Source organism: Schistocerca serialis, chromosome 8 (assembly GCF_023864345.2).
Source record: "Schistocerca serialis cubense isolate TAMUIC-IGC-003099 chromosome 8, iqSchSeri2.2, whole genome shotgun sequence".
Taxonomy (NCBI): Eukaryota; Metazoa; Arthropoda; class Insecta; order Orthoptera; family Acrididae; genus Schistocerca; species Schistocerca serialis.
This window is the reverse complement of record NC_064645.1, coordinates 384,963,447-384,987,060: the sequence shown is the minus strand read 5'-3', so window position 1 is coordinate 384,987,060 and position 23,614 is coordinate 384,963,447. Positions and strand designations below refer to the sequence as shown.

Here is a 23,614-nt window from a genome sequence, read left to right as displayed (position 1 = left end):
AGATCATTTTCATACCCCATAGACCAATCCTCCCCATTGATTTATCCATTCATTTCAAGCTATTTCAATTCCCTATCACAATATCACTCGCAGTGACAATAAGTGAGACTCAAGATGAGACACTGGAATACGTTGGAAGTGATTTACCATCAGTGTGTCATTCACATGGCAAACTGTATGTTGCCCTTTCATGAACTTTTAGTTCAGAAAAATAGTTCATACTCTTACCACATTATGCAAAAAATGTGGTGATGTATATTATGAAGTTTTGTAATTGTATCACACACGAAAATTTTGGAATCCCTAACAGTAAAAGCCAAAAACTGAGGAGTCCTTGTCACTCATATTCTATGCAGTTTATAAAAGTTTCAAGTCCCATATCTTCAATGTGGGCAAAGAAGCAATGAGGAGCCAAAATTTGCATCCTGACAATTGCCAGGGATACCCCATATTAGGGCATACATCCAGTTTCCCTACATTGTTTAGCAATTGTGAAGCATTGCTGGGTTTGCTGGTGCATGATACATATCACACACTCTCTCCTAAAATTGGTCAATTTGAAACACACACTTAGAACAAGAAATTGTTAAACTTTCATCCTGCAAGAGGTACTAGCTGTCTTGGGTCTCAGGTTCATGTTTTCCATTTATACAATGACACACACACACACACACACACACACACACACACACACACACACACACACACACACACACTCTCTGGAGTTGGGGGGGGGGGGGGTGTACAATTTCATACTAACTACAATTTCCCATTAATTAAAGACAAATTCTATATTGTTCTGAGTAATAGGCATGTTTTGTAAGCATAATAGAAAAATTCACTCAACTAGAGAAATAAAAATAGAGTTCTTTATTTTATTAGGTATCACATGAAAGTGTGGAAACAAATAACTGCATTTTTTAAATATGTACTTATAAATATTTATGAAGTGTAAAGTACAGAAGACAATAGCCACATCTGAGAAGCACAGTGAATACATGAACAAAATAAAAATACTGATTATTGAGTGCTTCAAATTCATTATATGTTACACTGACTTCCTGCAGCACTGCATTACAGTCATCAAAAAGTTAAAAGTTTCTTTGTGTATATTTCTCTGAAACTTATGTATAACACACACAAATGTTTCACAAATTCAAAGTTTCTATCAAATTATATTAATCAGCAGAGAGGTATTTGTACACCAACAGAAAGATATCCATTAGTGCGTAATGGGAGAGTTAATAGCAAATTTAAATGCTTTTCGTGTAAAATTAACACAAGGTAGGCAGGGACTTATGTTAAACACAAGTTAGAATGTGGCTCAAAGCACATTTACACAAGACATTATCACAGAGCAAGAACATTACCAAATTACATGGTTATCAATTAGTGTGATCCTGTGGACAAAACAAAAACCAGGACATAATGAATATGTTCTTTTCTCAAAAAATATCTAGATGGACATAATATCATTACAGAAATGAAATATAAGCATTCAGTACACGAAGTGAAAATTACAATAATATGCATTGTTATATTATGTGCTATATGGGCAGGTCTAAGAATATCTTGTATTTAGTAAGATTAATATCTTACTATTTTAAGTACAGTTAATGGTCAGAATTTTTAAATTGAAATGTTCTTAACTAAAGATGATGATATTACATCCAGAAAATGCATTTCTCTAAAATTCTGAGAATTGAAAGTAAAGATTCCATTTTTCCTTATATTTCCATTCAGAATCATCTTCACCTTCCGATACAGAAGGTTGTGTAAAACTGAAACTGGAATGCTTCCAAACATATTCTCAGCTACAGGACTATTTGTCTTTATAAAATGATGGATGGCATGTTGAAAGAACTTGCTTTCTAGAAAGCCAAACCAGCCTCCTTGTAAGTTGTAAATATTTTTTCTATTGAATTTACATATGCTGCAGTTCTTAAGTCAAGCCCCAAATTGTACTTCATGGCAGTTTTCATGATAGCCTGAAAGAAAAAAAATTATTTTTAAAAACCTTGTCACACAGCACTAATAACTACACTAATTTCATAGACAAATGTTAATAGTTACATGTCTACAGGGAGTAAATAAATGACATTTATAAAATTTAAGAGGCTGTAGGATGAGATTTTTTTGTTTTAATTAACAACAAACAACTGTAATGATAAATTATCAAATTTCTAACAATGTGTACTGAAAATTTCCACTATTCACGTATGGTGCTGTGCAGCTTTTCAACAGTAGTGATGGTGGTTCTGAACAATTTGGGACAGTAGTAAGAAGATCATTACAAATAACTGTGACAAAGTGAAATTAAGCTACCCATTTGCAACGAAATACTTGTAGGTACACATCACAGATTTTGCTGCACAAAATACTGAGTATTCATATGATCAACAAGTGTTACATGAACTATCTACTGTGTGTTCAAGATGCACTACATCACATTCTCAATTAACGACATTTGCCAAAGCACCTGTCAGACACCTATCAGCTAATTAAGTTGCTAATTCTCCTCAGTCAACAATAAATGTTAGCAGGTGTGGCTCCATTACAAAGCCAGCAATGATGTGATTATCCTGGTAACATCAATGGCCTGGAATAGACTTCTTTTTCCTTCTCCTTTGCTTGTGCAAAAGAAATTGAAATGAAACAGGACTACAACATCTGAAAGAACTGTAAAGATGCAAACTTTCATAAATGAACTTCAAGGCTTGTAGGCCTGCCCGAAAATCAAAATTAACTGCTGCTGTGATGCCGGAACATCTTGCATGGACGAAGGGGCACAAATATTGAGATTTGGACTTCTGGAAATCAGTATCATTTAAATTCTACAGTATACAGTGGTGATAATTTTTTTGCATTCAAGGCCAATCCTACAGCAAATCATCATGAGTTTTTCATTTTGTTTCAGGATTGCTTTAGTGATGAGCCCACATCTGAAATTTTGGTGAATAAATTTCAGTTTGTACAGAAGTGCCCTGGTGAAAAGTACCTTCCCAACTATTGTGCAGACTGTGGAACATCCTACCGAACTCGTGATATGGTGTGGTGTGTCATTGGTGGAAAAGGCACTGGATGTTTGTGCTTGGTTGAGGGAATAATGAGCAAAACCAGTACAATGAGGCATTAAGGAGGAGGCTATTACCTTAAATAAATGATGGTTCCCTAAAGGAGAATCATTTGTGTGCATGCAGGGCAGGGCTCCATGCCACACGGCATGACCAGTAAAAACCTTTTTGTAGAAAGAAAATTTCCCTTTGTTACTCTGGTCAGGAAATTTGCCCGAGATGAACCGAATTAAAAATATTTGGGAGCTGGTGAAAAGATTATTCAAAGGAAACAATCACTACAAAAGTCCATCTCACTGAAAAGACTATTCAAGTGTGATATCATCACCCCCACAGATGCATGACACCATACAAGGCAGGCTTAACAGTATGCCAAGGCAAGTTGAAGCATAAATAGCTGCTAAATGCAGTGTGATGAAGTATTAAGAAGCTAGGCTTAGTTCTGCTTAATGGACATTTTTTAAGAAACAACAACAACAATTAACATTAATACTGTGTGATTTATCAGTTATTAATAAACTAATGTTTAAACAACTTAAACAATTTCATGTAGACTGATCAATATGATTTTTTTATACCTCCTGAGCTCCTATTATGTTACAAAATCTAGGTTTATCTAATAACATGGATAACAACTGTAATTTGCTTATCATTTCCACCTTCTTAGAAAATATGTTTTGACCTGCTTTGATTTGTGGCTTGGAAGTGTCTTGTTAGCCACACTCAGCCATCATTCATCACTTTAGAAAGTCTTTATCTGTATGAAGTCTCTGAAAGTGTAGCCGACTGACCATTTGTGAAAGCTGGTCAGGTCAAAGACAACGAAGGTTCTCGATTTTAATTTGACCTCTCATAATGATGAATTACAAATGCAGTTAGGCCCAAGTAATGTTCAATATGGGGACAGAAGCTGTAAGATGAATCTGTTTGCTACTGTTCTTTTTCCAAATGTGGAGTTCCATTATGACAACTACTTTATCAGTACTGTTAAGAGCAGCTTTAGTTCTTGGTTTGAGCACATGCACAAGCAGATAACCAACTTTCCCATAAGCAGTTAGAACTTCACCACCCAAAACTTCTAATGGCAATAATTCCTTGCTATCCCATGAAATGTACGACACCCATTATAGTATGTTTGTTCAGAGAGATTTGCTGTTATACCTTACATAAAATTAAACTTTTACTAAAAACTTTTGCTAGCCTTCAGCTGTACCTACAAGGTACAAAGAGAAGAAGATTTTTGTAGCCAACATCACATTCAGGCAACATGTAGCTATCTCTTTTGCAATTTCTACAGGAAAACATGATGTGACGAAAGGGATGGCGAAACTTTAAAAAAACATTTGTTGCACACAGACAAATGAAATGTGCTGTATGGATACAGATCCAGAAATGGTTTATTTTCTTGTCACATACCCACTAGTGTTTATTGTTCCACCAGAATGTAAGTAATGCCAGCAAGTGACTCACTTCACCATTTGTCTTGACAAGTGACTAACCTCATTGCCCTACTACCATAAACCACATAGCATCAAGTGTTTGGTGTTCAGTGTGAATTTTGTTTCCAGTGAGTGCAATGGAAGTATACTCAATTCAGAGTTGGCAGATAGCCACTTGCTGTACAGATTAGCAGTTGGTTATGGGCAGGGCACTCACTGTTTGTATTGTACCATGACGATGGTGCCCACAGACGAGAACTTTTGAAGCAAATGATCATTTTCTTAATAGCATGGGACATTTAAGCCTACTACTGTACTTGCAAGTGCGGGAGGGCTAGAAGAATGAGACCTTCACCAACTGGAGGAGAAACTGCATGCAAATGATGACAACCCTTTTATCAGTGTAAGAATTAGTGGCAACAAGTAATGTTGACCACATGACTGACCGGAGAGTGCTACATGAGAACCTGCTGTATCCATACCACACAGAGGTGTCCAGACACTGTCAGCAGCTGACTTTCCTGAACAGGTACACTTCTGTGAACAGTTCACTCAATAATGTATCAACCACCATCTTAGTGCAAATGTGCTGTTCAAAGATGAGGCTTCATTTCTACGGGATCAGATTGTAAATTTTCAGTATTAGCATGTATAGGCTATCAAGAATCCTCACAAAAGTCTGCAAAAAGATTACCTGCCAATGTTTGGGCTGGCATTGTTGGTGACTGACTGTGCCTGTTGTTCATATACCCAGGCTCAATGGAGAAACTTACCATATTGTTGGATGTGAGGTCCACCAGTTATGAAAAACAACGTTTCTCTCAGTACCCAAACATGTTTCGACACCACTGTGCCATTATCAGTGGGTTTTCGCTTTTATTTATTCTGCAATGTGAACATTTTTGTTAAATGATTATAAAATTATGTCCATTTTTAGTTTAAACAACAGATCATTTCTTTTTGTAAATACCTTTTACATTTGGTGTGCATGAATTTTCTGGATCATTTGTGTGTTAATTACTACAGGTAGCTTGTCATCTGCAACCAACCGATGTTGATGAGAAAGTTTTTTCCTGGGAGTTAACCTATCTTCTAGAATGTAATTCAGTTTTTCGCAATGTTTCTGTGCCTACATTCATTTTTACTTACGTCTTCGTGTGGCAAGCACTTCCATTCTCCGCATGATGCAGAGGTGTTGTGATGCACACATAGCTACAACAAATATTTTCCACAAATAACATAATAAAACACTCTTCACTTCACCAGAACACAGTGTGATTGTGATTTTTTGTGTGTCCCAACCCAGTCAGTGTTCATTTGTACACCAGAGAGTTCTGCGCCAAATTTGAATTTTGTTTGCATTTTATCTGTGTGTGTGTGTGTGTGTGTGTGTGTGTGTGTGTGTGTGTGTGTGTGTGTGTGTGTGTGTGTGTGTGTGTGTCGACTTTATCTGTTCGTGCTGTTTTTATTTGTAAAGTTCCTTTTATGTGTTAAATAGTGTGCCCATGCAGAGGAAAACAGGTCTTAAACGAATACACTACACTCTGCAAGGGCACACTATTTAACACACACACACACACACACACACACACACACACACACACACACAAAGATAAAACAAATTAAAAAATTCATATTTGGCGCCAAACTCTCTGGTGAACAAACGATCACTGCTTGGGCTGGGACACACAAAAAACCACATTCACACTGTGTTCTGGTGACGTGAAGAGGGTTTTACTATGTTATTTGTGGAAAATACTTATAGTTATGTGTGCATCACAACACCTCAGCATTATGCGGAGAATGGTAGTGCTTGCCACATGAAAACTTAAGTAAAAATGAATGTAGGCACGAAAACATAGCAAAAAACTGAATTACATTCTAGAAGATAGGTTAACTCCCAGCAAAAAACTCTTTCTCTTCAACATCGGTTGGTTGCAGATGACAAGCTACCTGTAGTAATTAACACACATATGATCCAGAAAATTCATGCACACCAAATGTAAAAGGTATTTACAAAAAGAAACGATCTGTTGTTTAAACTAAAAATGCACATAATTTTATAATCATTTAACAAAAATGTTCACATTGCAGAATAAATGAAAATGAAAACCCACTGATGATGGCACAGTGGTGCCGAAACATGTTTGGGTACTGAGAAAAACGGTGTTTTGCATGACTGGCGGATCTCACATCCAACAATTTTAACTGCAAACACGGCCAATACAAGGAGCTGCAAATCAAAATGATGGAAACATACCACACTTTCAGAGAAAATACTCTATCTGTTCTGCTGCGAGATGTGTCCTCACGAGTGTGTCAAAACATTTATCTGATGCACAATGGAGACCCCTCTTCATTTCAGTGTTAATTTTGCAGGCTTATAAAGAACAGAATCCACAAGAGGTGGAAACTTAAGAGTAACTTCATCTGTACACTGTATTTGTGAACTACCAGTACATTGCGTAATTCATTCATGACAGATAAATTTGATCAAGTAAATTATGAAGACCGCTCTGCTACCCTGAAAGAAGCCATTGCCTCTTCAGTTTTACTACATAGCCACAGTGAATCATCTACTGTTACATCAGTGTTTATTTGTTTACAGTGGTATTTTTAAACAAAATACTTACCTTCATCTATAAACACCGAGGTCCTATTTTAAGTACATTACTACTTGTTATGCAACTTTAAAACAAATAGTGTCAGTTACCATGCAACTGACAGAACTCTCCGATCTTGTTCAACAGTGTTTTATAAAACGTTATCAGGGAGTGGCGAAAAGAAATGAGTCAGTTCAACTTTCCAAATGGAGTCAGGCTAGGCCGCAAACAGTCTGGGCTTACATTTGAATGCTTTGAGATTGCACATGATATAGTGTTTTTTTGCAGACAATCTGCAAATTGCAACTAATCAGATGAAGTCCTCAAGGAAACAGCAGTGAAGGCAGGATTGCAAATATCTCTTGAGATGACACAATATATGAACATAAATGCCACTGATCCAGTCTGTACAATGAAGACCAAGTATGGCGACATCAAAAGAGCTCAGATGGTCAAGTACCTAGGAGAGATTTTGACTCCAAACAATGAAAAGGCAGCAATTTAAGAATGGGCAAGAAAAATGGAAATAGCATTCAGATTGTGTCAGAACACATACAAATCTAAATCACTCTCATATCATGCCAAATTCTGACACTGCAGCACAGTCGTCAAACTTGAGACAATAGCCAGGAAGAGACTTTCAGACTTGGAAAAGAAAGAAAGGAAATTCCTGAGAAATATTCTTGGGCCCAGAAAAATATCAAATGACTTTATGTTCCACCTAAGATCAAATCAAGAACCTTATCAACAATTTGAAAATATCACCACCAAAATGAAGAAAAGAAGACTGTCTTTCTACGGACATACTAAAAGAATGAAGTCAGAGAGGCTCGCTACCAAGATTCTTCTCTTCCAGGACAACTTCCGAAAGAAGTGCACTGGGATCTAGAAAAATGCGGGATCACGTAAGAAGAAATTGTGAACAGGCAGATCTTTAGGAAAAAGGTTGCAGAGGTGAAGGAATTTTCAAGAAGAAAACAAGGAAGGAAGAACAGGTATTCTCGGCCGAAGAAAGTGCACGAGTGAGCCATCAGATGAAGGAGTGCTGGTGAAAGAGGAAGGAAGAGACCTTTAGAAAGTGAGGGACGGTGTGTAAACATAGCCCATCGATGGCTGTAATGAAAATAAATAAATAAATAAACAAACAAACATGCTAGAGATATGCCATTCATGCCATAACACATTCCCAAAGAGTATAATGGTTGTGGACCAGAAATAAAACTGGCCAACATTATCAAAATACACTTTTCTTCCTGTTAATGTAAAAACTGAATGACACTTCTAATACCACAGTTATATTCACTATGATTTGAGTCTGAATGAAGTTACATGATACTGGAGAGCGATGAAATAATAATAATAATAAAATTTAAGTTTAAACATTATACCAAGAGCTTTTAGCTTGGGTGACTTCAAAGAAATTCCCGATACACTGACAGCAAACAACAATGTGTCTGTAATCCCTATTTCAAGAGGTCTGTGCAGATGCAGGTACCTGCACATATATCCACAAATATCCACATTAATTGTTACCTTGCTGATAAAACATTTGCAGTTGCAGATATCCACAGATTGTCAGTGGATATCTTCAATAAAAACTGCTTTGTAATAAGTTTCCTTTAATTTACGTCTATGGCCAATCTTTTTTGTTTAACATATTACCGGTTTCGGTCTTTACTGTCCATCATCAGATCTGTTTCATAAAAACTGGTAATCTGTCAAACAAAAAAGATTGTGGCCATAGACGTAAATTAAAGGAAACTTTTTACATATACGGGTCAGTGTGTTCTTTTGCGATGATGTCACAGCTTGTGAAAACTGCTTTGTAGTTTAAAGTTAAAGGACAATATCAATCTCATTATACGCATTTCATCAAATTGTGTGACCTGCAGTCAATGAATGAGATTTCATGAAATGACACTGTAAATCTGTTGTCATTTTAGCTAAAAATTTCAAGTTTGCAGGCTTTCTTGAAATGTTTGCAAGGCCCATGTAAAGTCAAAGTCCAGTTCCATTCTTATCTGACTGTCGCTTTAATGCACCCAAGGGACCTACAACTAGTGACTGCACTTTGCCCCAAAGATAACTTCTGTCCAGTCTTTGAAGCACTTTCTCAATGACAGCCATGGTTACAGGCTTCCGGAGATGTGCGAGATGCAAGATTCTCTTGCCTTCAGTTAATTATTTGCAGTGACAGTGACATCTGAATGAGTGTGTGAGTAAACATTAGTGAGAGTATTCTAATAAACTGAACACCATCGACATAATTTCATGTAAGGTGAAACTAAGTGATTTCACACACCTAGTTACAAAAAATCAATTTGAAATCACCTATTTGGCCAAAAATTGGCTATGTATTTTATGGCAAAGAGTAAATCAAAGACAGTGGCTTGTTTTGCTCTGGACACAAAACTGGGACTTCATTTCACTTCCCACTGGTCACTAAGCAAGAGCACTCTGGAGAGCTCACTGCAGCTATTGCATTCAGGTGTCGGGGGTCACTACAAGTATAAGACGCAGTCCAGATTGTCAGATTCCACTGGCTGGTCCATTTGATTGTTCACATCAAGTGACAATGCTCCTTCGTGTGCCAGCCCTTTGTTTACAGGGACTGACTACACTCCACAAGCTAGAACAGTGTGTTTCAAAATTAAGAGGACCGTATATTAAATGTTAAAAATTTGGTATGCAATTTCTTCTCATCTAATGGTTTTCTACATACATAAGAAACCAATAGATTATGTGCTGCCCTTATAAGCATATACCAAAGAGTTCAAATTTGGTATGTCTGTCAACGAAACACAGTGTGTCTCAAACCTTTTGGGTCAAGTTGAAAGAGGTAATAGCAGGTCCACAACCGATTATATTGAGATAGAGAAAACAGTGAGAAAGAAAACTGGCGTTCTATGGATCGGAGCGTGGAACGTCAGATCCCTTAATCGGGCAGGTAGGTTAGAAAATTTGAAAAGGGAAATGGATAGGTTAAAGTTAGATATAGTGGGAATTAGTGAAGTTCGGTGGCAGGAGGAACAAGACTTTTGGTCAGGCGAATACAGGATTATAAATACAAAATCAAATAGGGGTAACGCAGGAGTAGGTTTAATAATGAATAAAAAAATAGGAGTGCGGGTAAGCTACTACAAACAGCATAGTGAACGCATTATTGTGGCCAAGATAGACACGAAGCCCACGCCTACTACAGTAGTACAAGTTTATATGCCTACTAGCTCCGCAGATGATGAAGAAATTGAAGAAATGTATGATGAGATAAAAGAAATTATTCAGGTTGTGAAGGGAGATGAAAATTTAATAGTCATGGGTGACTGGAATTCGGTAGTAGGAAAAGGGAGAGAAGGAAACATAGTAGGTGAATATGGACTTGGGGGGGGGGGGGGGGGGGGGGAGGGGGGGGGATGAAAGAGGAAGCCGCCTGGTAAAATTTTGCACAAAGGACAACTTAGTCATAGCTAACACTTGGATCAAGAATCATAAAAGAAGGTTGTATACATGGAAGATGCCTGGAGATACTGACAGGTTTCAGATAGATAATATAATGGTAAGACACAATTTAAAACCTGGTTCCTAAATCTCTAAGACATTTCCAGGGGCAGATGTGGACTCTGACCACAATCTATTGGTTATGAACTGTAGATTAAAACTGAAGAAACTGCAAAAAGGTGGAAATTTAAGAAGATTGGACCTGGATAAACTGACTAAACCAGAGGTTGTACAGAGTTTCAGGGAGAGCATAAGGTAACAATTGAACAGAAGAAATATTGAATTTAATTGATGAAAGGAGAAAATATAAAAACGCAGTAAATGAAGCAGGCAAAAAGGACTACAAACGTCTCAAAAATGAGATCGACAGGAAGTGCAAAATGGCTAAGCAGGGATGGCTAGAGGACAAATGTAAGGATGTAGAGGCTTATCTCACTAGGGGTAAGATAGACACTGCCTACAGGAAAATTAAAGAGACCTTTGGAGGAAAGAGAACAACTTGTATGAATATCATGAGCTCAGATGGAAACCCAGTTCTAAGCAAAGAAGGGAAAGTAGAAAGGTGGAAGGAGAATATAGAGGGTCTATACAAGGGCGATGTACTTGAGAACAATATTATGGAAATGGAAGAGGATGTAGATGAAGATGAAATGAGAGATACGATATTGCGTGAAAAGTTTGACAGAGCACTGAAAGACCCGAGTCGAAACAAGGCCCCGGGTGTAGACAACATTCCATTAGAGCTACCGACAGCCTTGGGAGAGCCAGTCCTGAGAAAACTCTACCATCTGGTGAGCAAGATATATGAGACAGGCAAAATTCCCTCAGACTTCAAGAAGAATATAATAATTCCAATCCCAAAGAAAGCAGGTGTTGACAGATGTGAAAATTATCGAACTATCAGTTTAATAAGTCACGGCTGCAAAATACTAACACGAATTCTTTACAGACGAATGGAAAAACTAGTAGAAGCCAACCTTGGGGAAGATCAGTTTGGATTCCATAGAAATATTGGAACACGTGAGGCAATACTGAGCCTACGACTTATCTTATAAGAAAGATTAAGGAAAGGCAAACCTACGTTTTTTGCATTTGTAGACTTAGAGAAAGCTTTCGACAATGTTGACTGGAATACTCGCTTTCAAATTCTAAAGGTGGCAGGGGTAAAATACAGGGAGCGAAAGGCTATTTGCAATTTGTACAGAAACCAGATGGCAGTTATAAGAGTCGAGGGGCATGAAAGGGAAGCAGTGGTTGGGAAGGGAGTGAGACAGGGTTGTAGCCTCTCCCCGATGTTATTCAATCTGTATATTGAGCAAGCACTAAAGGAAACAAAAGAAAAATTTGGAGTAGGTATTAAAATCCATGGAGAAGAAACAAAGACTTTGAGGTTTGCCAGTGACATCGTAATTCTGTCAGAGACAGCAACGGACTTGGAAGAGCAGTTGAACGGAATGGATAGTGTCTTTAAAGGAGGATTTAAGATGAACATCGACAAAAGCAAAATGAGGATAATGGAATATCATCTAAGTCGGGTGATGCTGAGGGAATTAGATTAGGAAATGAGACATTTAAAGTAGTAAAGGAGTTTTGCTATTTGGGGAGCAAAATAACTGATGATGGTCGAAGTAGAGAGGTTATAAAATGTAGACTGGCAATGGCAAGGAAGTATTTCTGAAGAAGAGAAATTTGTTAACATCGAGTATAGATTTAAGTGTCAGGAAGTCGTTTCTGAAAGTATTTGTATGGAGTGTAGCCATGTATGGAAGTGAAACACGGACGATAAATAGTTTGGACAAGAAGAGAATAGAAGCTTTTGAGATGTGGTGCTACAGAAGAATGCTGAAGATTAGAAGGGTAAATCACATAACTAATGAGGAGGTACTGAATAGCATTGGGGGGAAGAGAAGTTTGTGGCACAACTTGACTAGAAGAAGGGATCGGTTGGTAGGACATGTTCTGAGGCACCAAGGGATCACCAATTTAGTACTGGAGGGCAGCGTGGAGGGTAAAAATCGTAGAGGGAGACCAAGAGATGAATACACTAAGCAGATTCAGAAGGATGTAGGTTGCAGTAGTTACTGGGAGATGAAGAAGCTTGCACAGGATAGAGTAGCATGGAGAGCTGCATCAAACCAGTCTCAGGACTGAAGACCACCACCACCACCGCAACAACAACAACAACAACAACAACAACAGGGAAAACAGTGTTACAGACAAACACAGAGTACACTGCATGACAACATAGCTCATAGTAACTGTTCAAAGTGACAACTGTCAATCTCAATGCATGCATGGCAAAGGCACATTAAGTAGTCATACATCCCTGGTGTCCGTTATACTGTAAGACAGGCAGCAGGTCTTCATCCATACCTATGGGGGTTTCATGCACCAACGTCTTGACGTAACCGTAGACGAAGAAGTCCAGAGATGAGAGATCCAACAATCATGCTGGTTATGGGACTGAACCTCCCCTTCCAAACCAATGATGAGGGTACATGTTGTTCAGGTGCTTGTGAATATTAGCACTGAAATGGGCTGGTGCACCACTGTGTTCAAACTAAATCCTTTCACAGACAACAAGTGGTACAGTCTCCGTGAATTATTGGGGCATGTCTCGCAAAAGTACCAGGTAATGTGGGCCAGTCAAACAGGGAGTCAGCAAATATGGCTTTATTAGGTAATCTTTGACATTGCCCACCAATACAGTGACAAAAAATTATTTCTTGTGGTTACTGATGTAGATGGCATGGGGAGTGTTTTCACTCCACACATGGCTGGGTGAGTAAGACCTCATCCACGAAGAATTCAAACTGTACGAAGTTGAACACCACAGCACTGGAAGGTATTATTCATTGACAGAAGGAAATGTGGAACTCAAAATCCATTGCTCCCAGTGTTGTCACATGTACTTTATGATAGGGGGTAATACATGTTCCACCAGCACTTTCCACACTATATCCTTCCAAGTGAGTGTTTCACGGACAAGTTTGTGGGTGCTTACTGCTTTATGGCTAGCCACATAATCCAACACCATTTCCTCAAAGTCTGGTGCTCAGATATGTCTTTGGCGGGAACCTTGGCCGACTGTGGCGTGAACGACCCAATCTCTTATAAGTTCGTATCCAAGGAGACAAACTTCTTCCAATTAGGATGACACCTGTTGGGAAAGCATTCTTCATACATTCGTGCTGCATTACAGACACTACATGCCACTGCACAGTACACTAAATGCATGCACATCTGCCAAATCTCTTTACAAGCAATGTTCCACCTTTGACTACACGTCACACACTATATACAGTAACACACCTCATCACTGACATCACAAGCTGCCCAACACAATAGACAACTGACACCAAGGATAGTGGTGTGAGTATGGCACAGGTTAATGCACCAGTGCAATGCATTTGGTCCTTACATGATACATGTGTTACGAGCTAAGAATGTGAACATTATGTCTATCTGGTGGTCAGGTTGTACACTTTTTATAACCTGCTGCTTGTTCCAGTGTACCACAGACACCCGAGATCTCTGCTAGAGTGTGGCGGAACTGCATGTGCCATTGCAATACAGGCATTGAGACTGATGGTCATAACTTTCACAATTACTACAAGCTATGTTGTTATTATGTAATGCACGTTGTATCTGCCCGTAACACAATTAATATGCATTTCTGACCATTGTTCCCTATCTCAATACAATCGGTTGTGGACTCACTATCACCTGTTTCAATTTGACCCAAAAGATATGAGACATCCTCTGTGTCCAGCCTTAATTTGCATCAAAGCCGAGTGCGGATTTCAGTAGACAAAAATTCAGGCCAGGCACATGTGCTATCAGAGCAGTGATGGGTTAAATTGCTTCACAGAACTAGTATCTGCAGATGCAGATAAGGATAATATTTTTCTTATCCGTTCAGATTCTACCTATTTCATAAACAAAGTGACCAGATCTTACCCTTGCTGATCTTTCCATTGTGTAGTCCAGGCCAGAATGTACAATGTCCTTTTCAGAAGCACCGGAGATTCTCTTCTGGAATGCTTCAGAAGGTGTAACAGGTATTCTGCCACCCACTCTGCCAAATCTTCGCTCTAGAGATTCTTGTACAGATTCTGTAACAACAATTTTAATGGTTTTACAGAGGCACACCATCTTTCTGTACTTCAACATGTGCTGCAAAAATAAATGGACCCTAACTACAAAAGAAAGAAGGGAAGTAGGAAAGTAAGAAGATTGGTTGTTAAATCCTAGTCAACAACTAGAGAACTACCCCAGTATTCACCATGATAGATTTTGGGAATCCACAGTAAATCTGAATCAGAATGGCTGGAGAGGGTTTTGAAACCCGCCCCTCCTGACAAAGTCCAATACACTAAGCACTGTGCCACTGCATTCAGCACTTCCACCAATCATTTACAGACATATTTTAAGCATAAACAGTATCACAGAGCAACCATCATGGTGTGATATAGAAGGGACAGATCACCACCCACATTGTGAATATAAATTTATGCATTTCGCAATCACTATTTGCTTCGCTACATTCTCTCTCTCTCTCTCTCTCTCTCTCTCTCTCTCTCTCTCACACACACACACACACACACACACACACACACACCTTTCACTTTAAGTGGCTTAATGGAAGAACAATCATTTCAAAGATATCACTTGTCAGGACTGAGTGTTGACATTTAGAGAAAAGTCTCAGTGCCATTAACACTGTTAGCACTTTATTCTGCAGCTTCACATTTGACACTAATAAAATTTATTATAAATGTTAGAATCTGTATTTCCTAAAAATTCTTTAAGACTTACCTTAATTAGAACTTTCGTGACACTGTTTTTTTATTGATTTAGTGCCAGTAACTTTAATACACCGATTAAAAGACATCCTCTATACACCATGAGCTGCACTAAAAATATCTTACTTTGTAGTAATCTATGCACTTACACTTGTCTGTTCCTCTGATGGATCATAATCCCAAAAATTGGTTTTGACAAATAAAACATTGCTAGTGCAGCTCATAATGTATAGAATACATCTTAATAAATATCTGAGAAATGCAGAGTACCAAGCAGTCAAGATTTTCATACATTGGCTATTTTTTGTGACTAATATTGCAGTACAAAATGTGTCCATTTTTACTGTTTTAATAATGCAATAAATGCAGGTATTTGGCTAATTAAAATTTGTGCATGTTCTACATTTCAGTCTTATCCCTATATGTTGGTACAAAGAGAAACCAATATATGATAATGTTGTATGTTATAATTGCTGATTATATTCTCGATTTGGAATCATCATTGTGTGTATCAGTCCATAGTAGAGAAAGATGAAACAATCTAATTTTTGTGCTGCAACATTATCTTCACTTTCATCTGGTAAGTACTCTACAGTGCATCCTGAATGACATGGTAAAACATTCTGGTAAAAAGCCCTACTCTGTGGATGTGTAAAGGCCATTAACATCCCTAGATCTTCGACTTTTCTGATGATAATTCTCTAAGTGTGTGAATGGGTTGCTTGTCATGATTCACTGCATGTTTTGCTTATTCTTGTTAGATTTAGTATCTTGAACTCATCTTGTGAGCCAAAGGGAAATTTATAATATACATTCCCAGGTGAATTACACATGTATTTCAGCAACCATTCTCTCTTTATCCAAGTAAATGGCTCTCCCAAAATGTTGGATTTTCTATGATCATAAGACATCAATAAAGCAGCTCACCGAAATAAAGAAAATAATTCTGCTATATGTTCCACTATATTTTGCACTCATTTCCTAGAAACTAACCTGATCAAATCCATTTTCGCATTAGTACCCTTTTTTTCTGAAAGTTGCTTGAATGGAGGCCACCACATGAGTATCACTAACTTCAAGGAATGGATGACTAATAATTTCTGACTTACTACTACAGTGTCTTTCCTCTTAAAATACTTATTCATGGGCATAACTGAGACAATATTCCAGTTCTGGCCACTGCAGGAGTCACTAACTATATCACCATCAACTACTACTTAAGGTAATGGCAGCGTTTTCTTGTGAATACAAGAAGCTATTTCATTTCATGCATGGCCAGCACTAGTTTTATCCCTCATAACTCTGAGCAGATTTGTGATTTTTTGCTGCAGAGTTCACAGTTAAACTGAGATCTTCAGTGATCATTTATGTGAAGTTACTGTACTGTATAAAAGGAGTGTTGATAATTTTCCAAATCAAGGCATAGGAAATAAATCCTTTGATTTTAGTTACTTTTCTCTTTGCTGATTTTCTTTTCATGGCTCAATTCTGCTAACTTAGACAAAGGAAAGACTCCTCCTCATTCTGTCCTCCAAGTCGCTCATGACCCAGAGTTCTGGATGACTTTTCCAAACTCTACCCCTTTTCCTAAACCGCTCCAGTTCCTCTCCCTTCATCCCTCTTCCTTCCCCTTCAGCCCTTCTGCGAGAAGGAGCCACTGGCTCCATGAGCTTGCGTAAATGAAATCTTTTCTCGTGTAGGTGTTCTCCTGCCGCCGCTTGGTGAGTAGATTTATTTATTTTTTTTTTTTTAATCAATGCAGCTACATTACTCTGTCAATTACTAGTAGGTTTCTTTTCGATACGGATTTAAACTTTCATTAAGGTAAAAGTTAATGTATTTATATACAATATCTGGTGTACCTGAACTAAGTCTATGCTAGATTTTAGCAGGAAATATTTTCTTGAAAAGTTGCAGTTGGAGTATTCCCTTCTCTTTCAAGAACAGTTTTCTTAGAGTATTCCAGTGAAGAGCATGCCATTTGCCGATTTTGTGCCTTGCTCAATGGTTTATAAAACTGCATACAAATGTTTTCCTATTCTTGTCCACAAAATTTCTAGAAGCCTTTTCTGCAACATTTACATGGTTGTTTGAATCTCTTAAGCAGCTGCTGCACTCCTTTTGTCAATATGTACCGTTTCCCTTGTATCCTGACTGGTTTCTAAATATTATGAGCCATTTTTCAGTATCAGATGTTTGCTTTCTCATGTACTACTTCTTCTGAAACATTTGGCCTGGTGTTCCATCAGTTGGTAACTTAACCTCACCAATGCCATTAATTTCAATAACATGTTTTCTCTTGCACTGCTTATTGTTGCATGCTAAAAATCACGAAATTGGATGAATCTGAACTTCTGCTCAGATAGATTGTCTGAAAACAGTAAAACAGCAGAACTAGCAGGTTCAGATGCAGTTATGTTGTGCAGATGTTTTGTGTTTAACACAGGGTTTAATTCCTTTTTTGTTGTTAGATTAGTTGCATCATTTACAGATGCAGTCCATGCAGATATATCAACAGTGGTAGTTTCAAGTTTGGACTGTTTATAGAAAGCCACTGCCAAAAAAAATCAACACCTTTGAAAGGAGGAGTCATTTTCAAACCAGATATCCCAAATCTGTGTCTAACTGAGTTGAACTAACTCACAGCTTCTGGAAGTATGTTAATTTAATTCTTAACACACACATTTTCCTCACACAAAAAATTGAAAATTTTGCACTTACATCACTGCTTGTGTAAAGAATGTCTGCTAGCCTCAGCAATGTATCTTCCTCTCAATAAAAACATGTTTTCACAATATCCACCATAATATAATGTCAGAGATGAAACAGTGACAAGATGAAGTCAAAGAATAAACAATGGTAAATAGTATGTCATATAGCCAGGTGCATTCTAGTGTTACATTAACTTTAGTTGACACTGACTGTTCAAGCAGTGAAAACCATGATAGATCCTTCACCCGGGTACATACTGGTTATTGTTGCATGCACATGTCCATAATATGACTTTCTCCAGATGCCACATTCTGTTCTTCCAACTGAAGTTAGACTTCAGTTATTCTTACATATAAGACTTAATTTTCTTAGCTGCTTATGTAATGTATCTCAAATTCATTAAAAACTGACATTCTTGCATTAAGCCACTGATATTCGTTTCAGTTTCATTTCCTTTCCACTATGCTAACAGGTTGTGGTGTCAATAGATCATATCGACCATAAATAACATAATCTTTGGAACTCAGATCGCTCATCAGAGCTGTCATGTTAATTTAGTCTGTTCTTGTACCTTGGACTGTGTGCACGTGTATGATAACTGTCGAAATATATGTATGTGCAGATATAAATGGGGACAGTTTGTTCCATATACCACTACTCATATCCTGATCCCATACTGGTGACCCCGAAGTTTCTACATCTTCCACAACTTCCGCACCAGGTGTTGTAAATCAACTGGTTATGCGCTCGCCACTATGGCCACCTCACACAATGCTTTGTTCGAAGATTTGGAAGCACAACAACAATCGCCCGACCTCTTCATTCCTTCGCCAACAACCGGTTCTACATTAATTCACAGTGGTTCACTATCTCCAGCCACGTTAACCTCAAACTCTATCGCTCTACAATGGTCGAGTGCTACACCGCTAACACAAACAATGGACTCAGGTTTCATGTCGCTGGACTGTGCTCGCCAACATGTGGAGTGTGAAGTGCCTAATATTCAGAACTGTGTATCTACCGATCAATCATATAATGCTCAAAGCGATCTACATTCGCACATGTACTTTGACTCTCAACAGGCCACAGCAACAGTTACTGTTGCGCCGGGTGCTGCGCTGCCATTATTGCAAAACACACCCCGTCACTATGAACTGCTACCCGTTCTGGTTTTGCCTCACTGGCAAACTAATCAATAACATTTTAGTGCGTACATTTCTCCATGCTCAATCCCCAAACCATTTGCTGAAGTTTTCCACCACACGTTGGTTCAAGTGCATCATTCGGTGTTTTGCCTTCCAATGGCGTCTCACCACACCGACGTGACTTCTCACAAGTTCCACCAGTCAGTTATAGTGCAACCTCACAGGGGGCATTCTCAACAAGTGCCGATAACTTAAACTTTTGTCATACGAGTTACGAACACCCCCCCCCCCCCCCCCCCCCCCGTCCCCCACCGCACTTGCAGGGGGCCCCAGAGTTCCGGCCACTCAGCCACTCATCTCTCCCACAGCACTGCCTGTGTCTGCCACACCGGCCTTCCGCATTATTTCCGGGGTGGGTCAATTCAACTCCATGGCCACAGCCTACAGCCCAGTTTACGGGACCCCAACGCCTACTGCGCAACTGCTCGTTCCCACGGTACTGACTGTGTTAGCCATGTCGTGTTTTCACGACACATCAAAGACAATGCAACCTGCCGTTGCTACGGGCGTTTGCACCAGAAACACACCCGTCCCTACCACGCCGGCCTGCTGTATAGCCTCTCCCGTCACGGACCAGCCAGTTTTCCAAGAGACACCGAAACCACCTCCGTCCCCTCCCCCAGGTCGTCTGCCGAAGCTGCCACCTTTATATGAGGACAACCCAGTGTCATGGTTTGCGCTTGCCAAACATCTTTTTGAGTTGCATCATGTGTCTGACAGCAACTACAAATTCCTGTGCCTCGTCACGCACCTCCATGATCATTCAGACTTAATTTGCGATCTCCTCCTCTCACCACAACCTCCACCGAAATATGAGTTCGCGAAGATGACGTTCATAGAATGCCTCGCCTGCTCACCACAAGAATTAATAATCAAGAGCTTGTATGAGGAACACCTTGAATAGCCTTCGGCTACTTGTGAATGAGCATACCATGCTGGACGTCACCCTGTGGGCAGTGTAGTCTGCCAAGCTGCCTACTGACCTAATTGCTACAACAACACCGACCAGCTCACCGCTCACCAGTGGCTGGCACAACTTCTCCCACTTACCAGCCGTCTGCTGGCAGAAGCAGGGCTTCCTCTGCCTCCGCACCTTCTACATCGCCTGGCAGCATCCACTCGCTCTCTCCACCGTCCGAGCACTCCAGGATCGCCCACACAACATATGTGCAGTATACATGCCGGAACAAATCGACAAGGACAAGCCTCCTATGCTGCTGCAGTCTCCTCCACCACCACATCTGGCTCATCTGTACTGTTGGTACACCAAGGTTTTTGGTGATAATGCTAAGAAGTGCCGGTTACGTTGTCAGCACCCAAAACGCCTACCGCAGGACCTATAGGAGGCCAAGTCCTATGGGGAACATCACAGGCGTCCTCGTACATTGCACTCCGTCTACTTGTCCACTCAGCCGAGCGGTCGTTTTTATGTGACTGACATTTTGTCATGGCTCGTTTTCCTAGTCGACACGGGTGCTGACGTGTGTATCATACCTCCAGTGATGGCTCCCCTCCCTCGAGCGTGCCAGCCATGTAACTCAGCGGCCATCGATGTTCCACGTGCACCGCCAATGCTCGTGCTGGTTACCAAGTGCAAGGGTGACAGCAGACAGTCACCTATCGTCCCAACCCGCTCCGTGTGCGGCCTCCCCCTCCAAACAAGCACACACTGCGCTCACGTACTAGGCATGTGACTTTCAGACTGCCCTTTCCCACTCACGCTAACGGCTATGCCCCGCCGTGCCCTACTCGTCCAAAAACTTCGCGTCAGGACAATGACCAGTCTCGTGTGCAGGTCTCTGCTTCTTCCATCACTGACAGAATGACACACAAGATAGTTACCACTGCCAGCCTTTCTATTAGGCACAAGGTTAGATGCCTCAACCCTATTAAGTTGCGCACGGCCCAGCAGCAAATTAACGAAGTTTTGTAGGCAGGTATCCTGCAGCCGCCAGACAGCAACTAGTCTTCAATGATTCACCTCGTCCCCAAACATGACAGTTCTTTCTAAAACCGTGGCAATTACAGATGTTTAAATGCTCGTACCATCATAGATAATTACCCCAGGCCTAACATAAATGATTTCAGTCGTATGTTATTAGGCGCTACAATCTTCAGTGTTATTGACTGTAAACATGCCTACCACCAGATTCTCGTAGCAACGAAAGACATCCCTAAAATAGCTATTATCATGCCGCTTTGTTTGTTCCAATACAACTTCATGCCATTCGGCCTAAAAAATGCGGCGCAAATGTGGAAGCGTTTCATTGACTCCACCTTATGACAGTTCGAGTTTTGCTTCGCGTATCTGGATGACATACTCATTTTCAGCAAGTCAGCTGAGGAACATGAAAATCATTTATCCACAGTCCTCCAGACCTTGAACTCCAATGGCATCAAGGTCAACAAAGACAAATTCCAACTGCGCCAGTCTTCAGTCACTTTCTTGGGTTACACTGTCTCCACCGACAGAATACAGCCTCCCAAATCTTGTGTGCAGGTCATCACATCAATGCCACTCCCTGCTACATACAAAGAATTCCGATGTTTCCTGGGCACAATAAATCACTATCGCCATCACCTGCCCTCTCCCGCCGCCATGCAGGCCCCGCTGACAGACTCGCTGCGCTGACAGACTCGATGTCGGGTAAACAGACTTCAGGACTCAAACCCGTTTGCTGGACTGCACCTATGCTGAAGGCTTTCAATGCATTAAAGATTTCTTTAGCTCATGCCGTGACAATTGCCTACCCCAACCCCTCGGCCGAGTTTTTCATCACTACAGATGCCAGCGACCTCGTAGTGGGAGTGCTACTACAGCAATGAAAGGCAGACACTGTTTCTCCTCTTCATTTCTTCTCTAAATCCTTGTGATCTACAAGGCCGTCAAACACTTCTGCCCCGATGTGGAGGGTCGCTCGTTCTTCATCCTCACGGATCACAAATCCCCTCGCAGAAGTTTTCTGCAATCCCCCCCCCCTATGACAACCTACCCCCTTGACGTTTCCGCCACTTTGATCTAGTCTCCCAATTCACAACCAAGGTTCACTACATCAGAGGCATGGACAACATCGCCGCAGATTTTTCCCATGGATCAATACTATTTCACGCATCATTGACTTATCCAACGTGGCCGCCCTAAAATCCTCAGACAAGGAATCTCAAGCTCTCCTCACAGACCCTCAGAACATCCCTTGTGTTTACCAAAGCTAAATTCCCTGGCACTGTGGACGAGGTGTGGTACGACTCTTACGCCTGTTACTCCCACCCTCCCTGCACTGGCAGGTCTTCGACACTCTGCATAACCTCACTCATTCTGGTGTCCGCACCACTACATGGCTCGTCTCTGAGCGTTTCGTTTGGAAAAATATAAAACTGGACTGTCAGACCTGGGCATGCAGCTGAATCCCCTGCCAATGCAACAAAATCTGCCGCCACACCACCCCACCACTGGGCAAGTTCAACATCCCTGGATGTGAAGGAGCTAGTGAAGGAGATGTAGATGAATGGATAGCAGCAGATGGGGTATGTGTGGAGAACCTTCCTGATGCTGATTTAGTTGCTGCTGTGACTCAAGACCAGGAGGAAGTGGACTGCTGTGATGGAAGCGACAATGAGCCTGAAAGAGACAACGGAGAGCTGGTGACACAGCAGAAGCCCTTGACCTTGTGCTACATTATTTGGAGGAACAGCCCACTGCTGCAGCTGCTGATTTGATATTTATGAGATGATGGTACAACTATGTGTCATAAGAGAAGTCTTCATTACATTAAAAAAAAAACAATGAGTTTTTGTCATCTAAAAAGTAAGGATAAACTTAAGTAACTTTGACAGCTGTTCTTGCATTGTTATGCATTGTTTTCTTGCCAATTTTTCTAATACGAGGGCTATCCACAAAGTACATTACGTTTTGGAATTAAAAATAAATAAAGTATTGGAAATTTTTTTTATTATATACAGATGAAAGCCACACTTAAGTACTACTTTTCTACATAGTTGCCATTTAAATTAAGGCACTTATCGTAGCGTTGGATGAGCTTGGAAATTCCTTCGTCGTAAAATTCAGCCGCCTGTGCCTTCAACCACGTGGTTACCTCTTCTTGAAGCTGTGCGTCGTCATCAAAACGCTGCATAGTCAACCACTTCTTCATTGCTGGGCATACGTGGAAGTCACTCGGTGCCAGGTCGGGACTGTATGGCGGATGAGGAAACAACTCCCACTTAAAAGATTCAAGAACTTCATGAGTGGCATTTGCCGTGTGGGCCCGGGCATTGTCG

The 23,614-nt window shown here is 40.2% G+C and overlaps 1 protein-coding gene across 1 annotated transcript in view; it reads right to left on the bottom strand.

Moving 5' to 3' along the window:
- Positions 1 to 847: 847 nt before the first annotated feature.
- The window catches only part of LOC126416058 (glutamate dehydrogenase, mitochondrial), a 168,071-nt gene continuing 145,304 nt past the window's right edge, over positions 848 to 23,614 (bottom strand). The window contains exons 8-9 of the mRNA XM_050083533.1: positions 14,575 to 14,729; positions 848 to 1,988 (exon numbers count right to left, since the gene is read on the bottom strand). Of these exons, the coding sequence (XP_049939490.1) occupies positions 1,872 to 1,988; positions 14,575 to 14,729 (272 nt within the window). The 3' untranslated portion in view covers positions 848 to 1,871. The remainder of the gene's footprint in view (positions 1,989 to 14,574; positions 14,730 to 23,614) is intronic.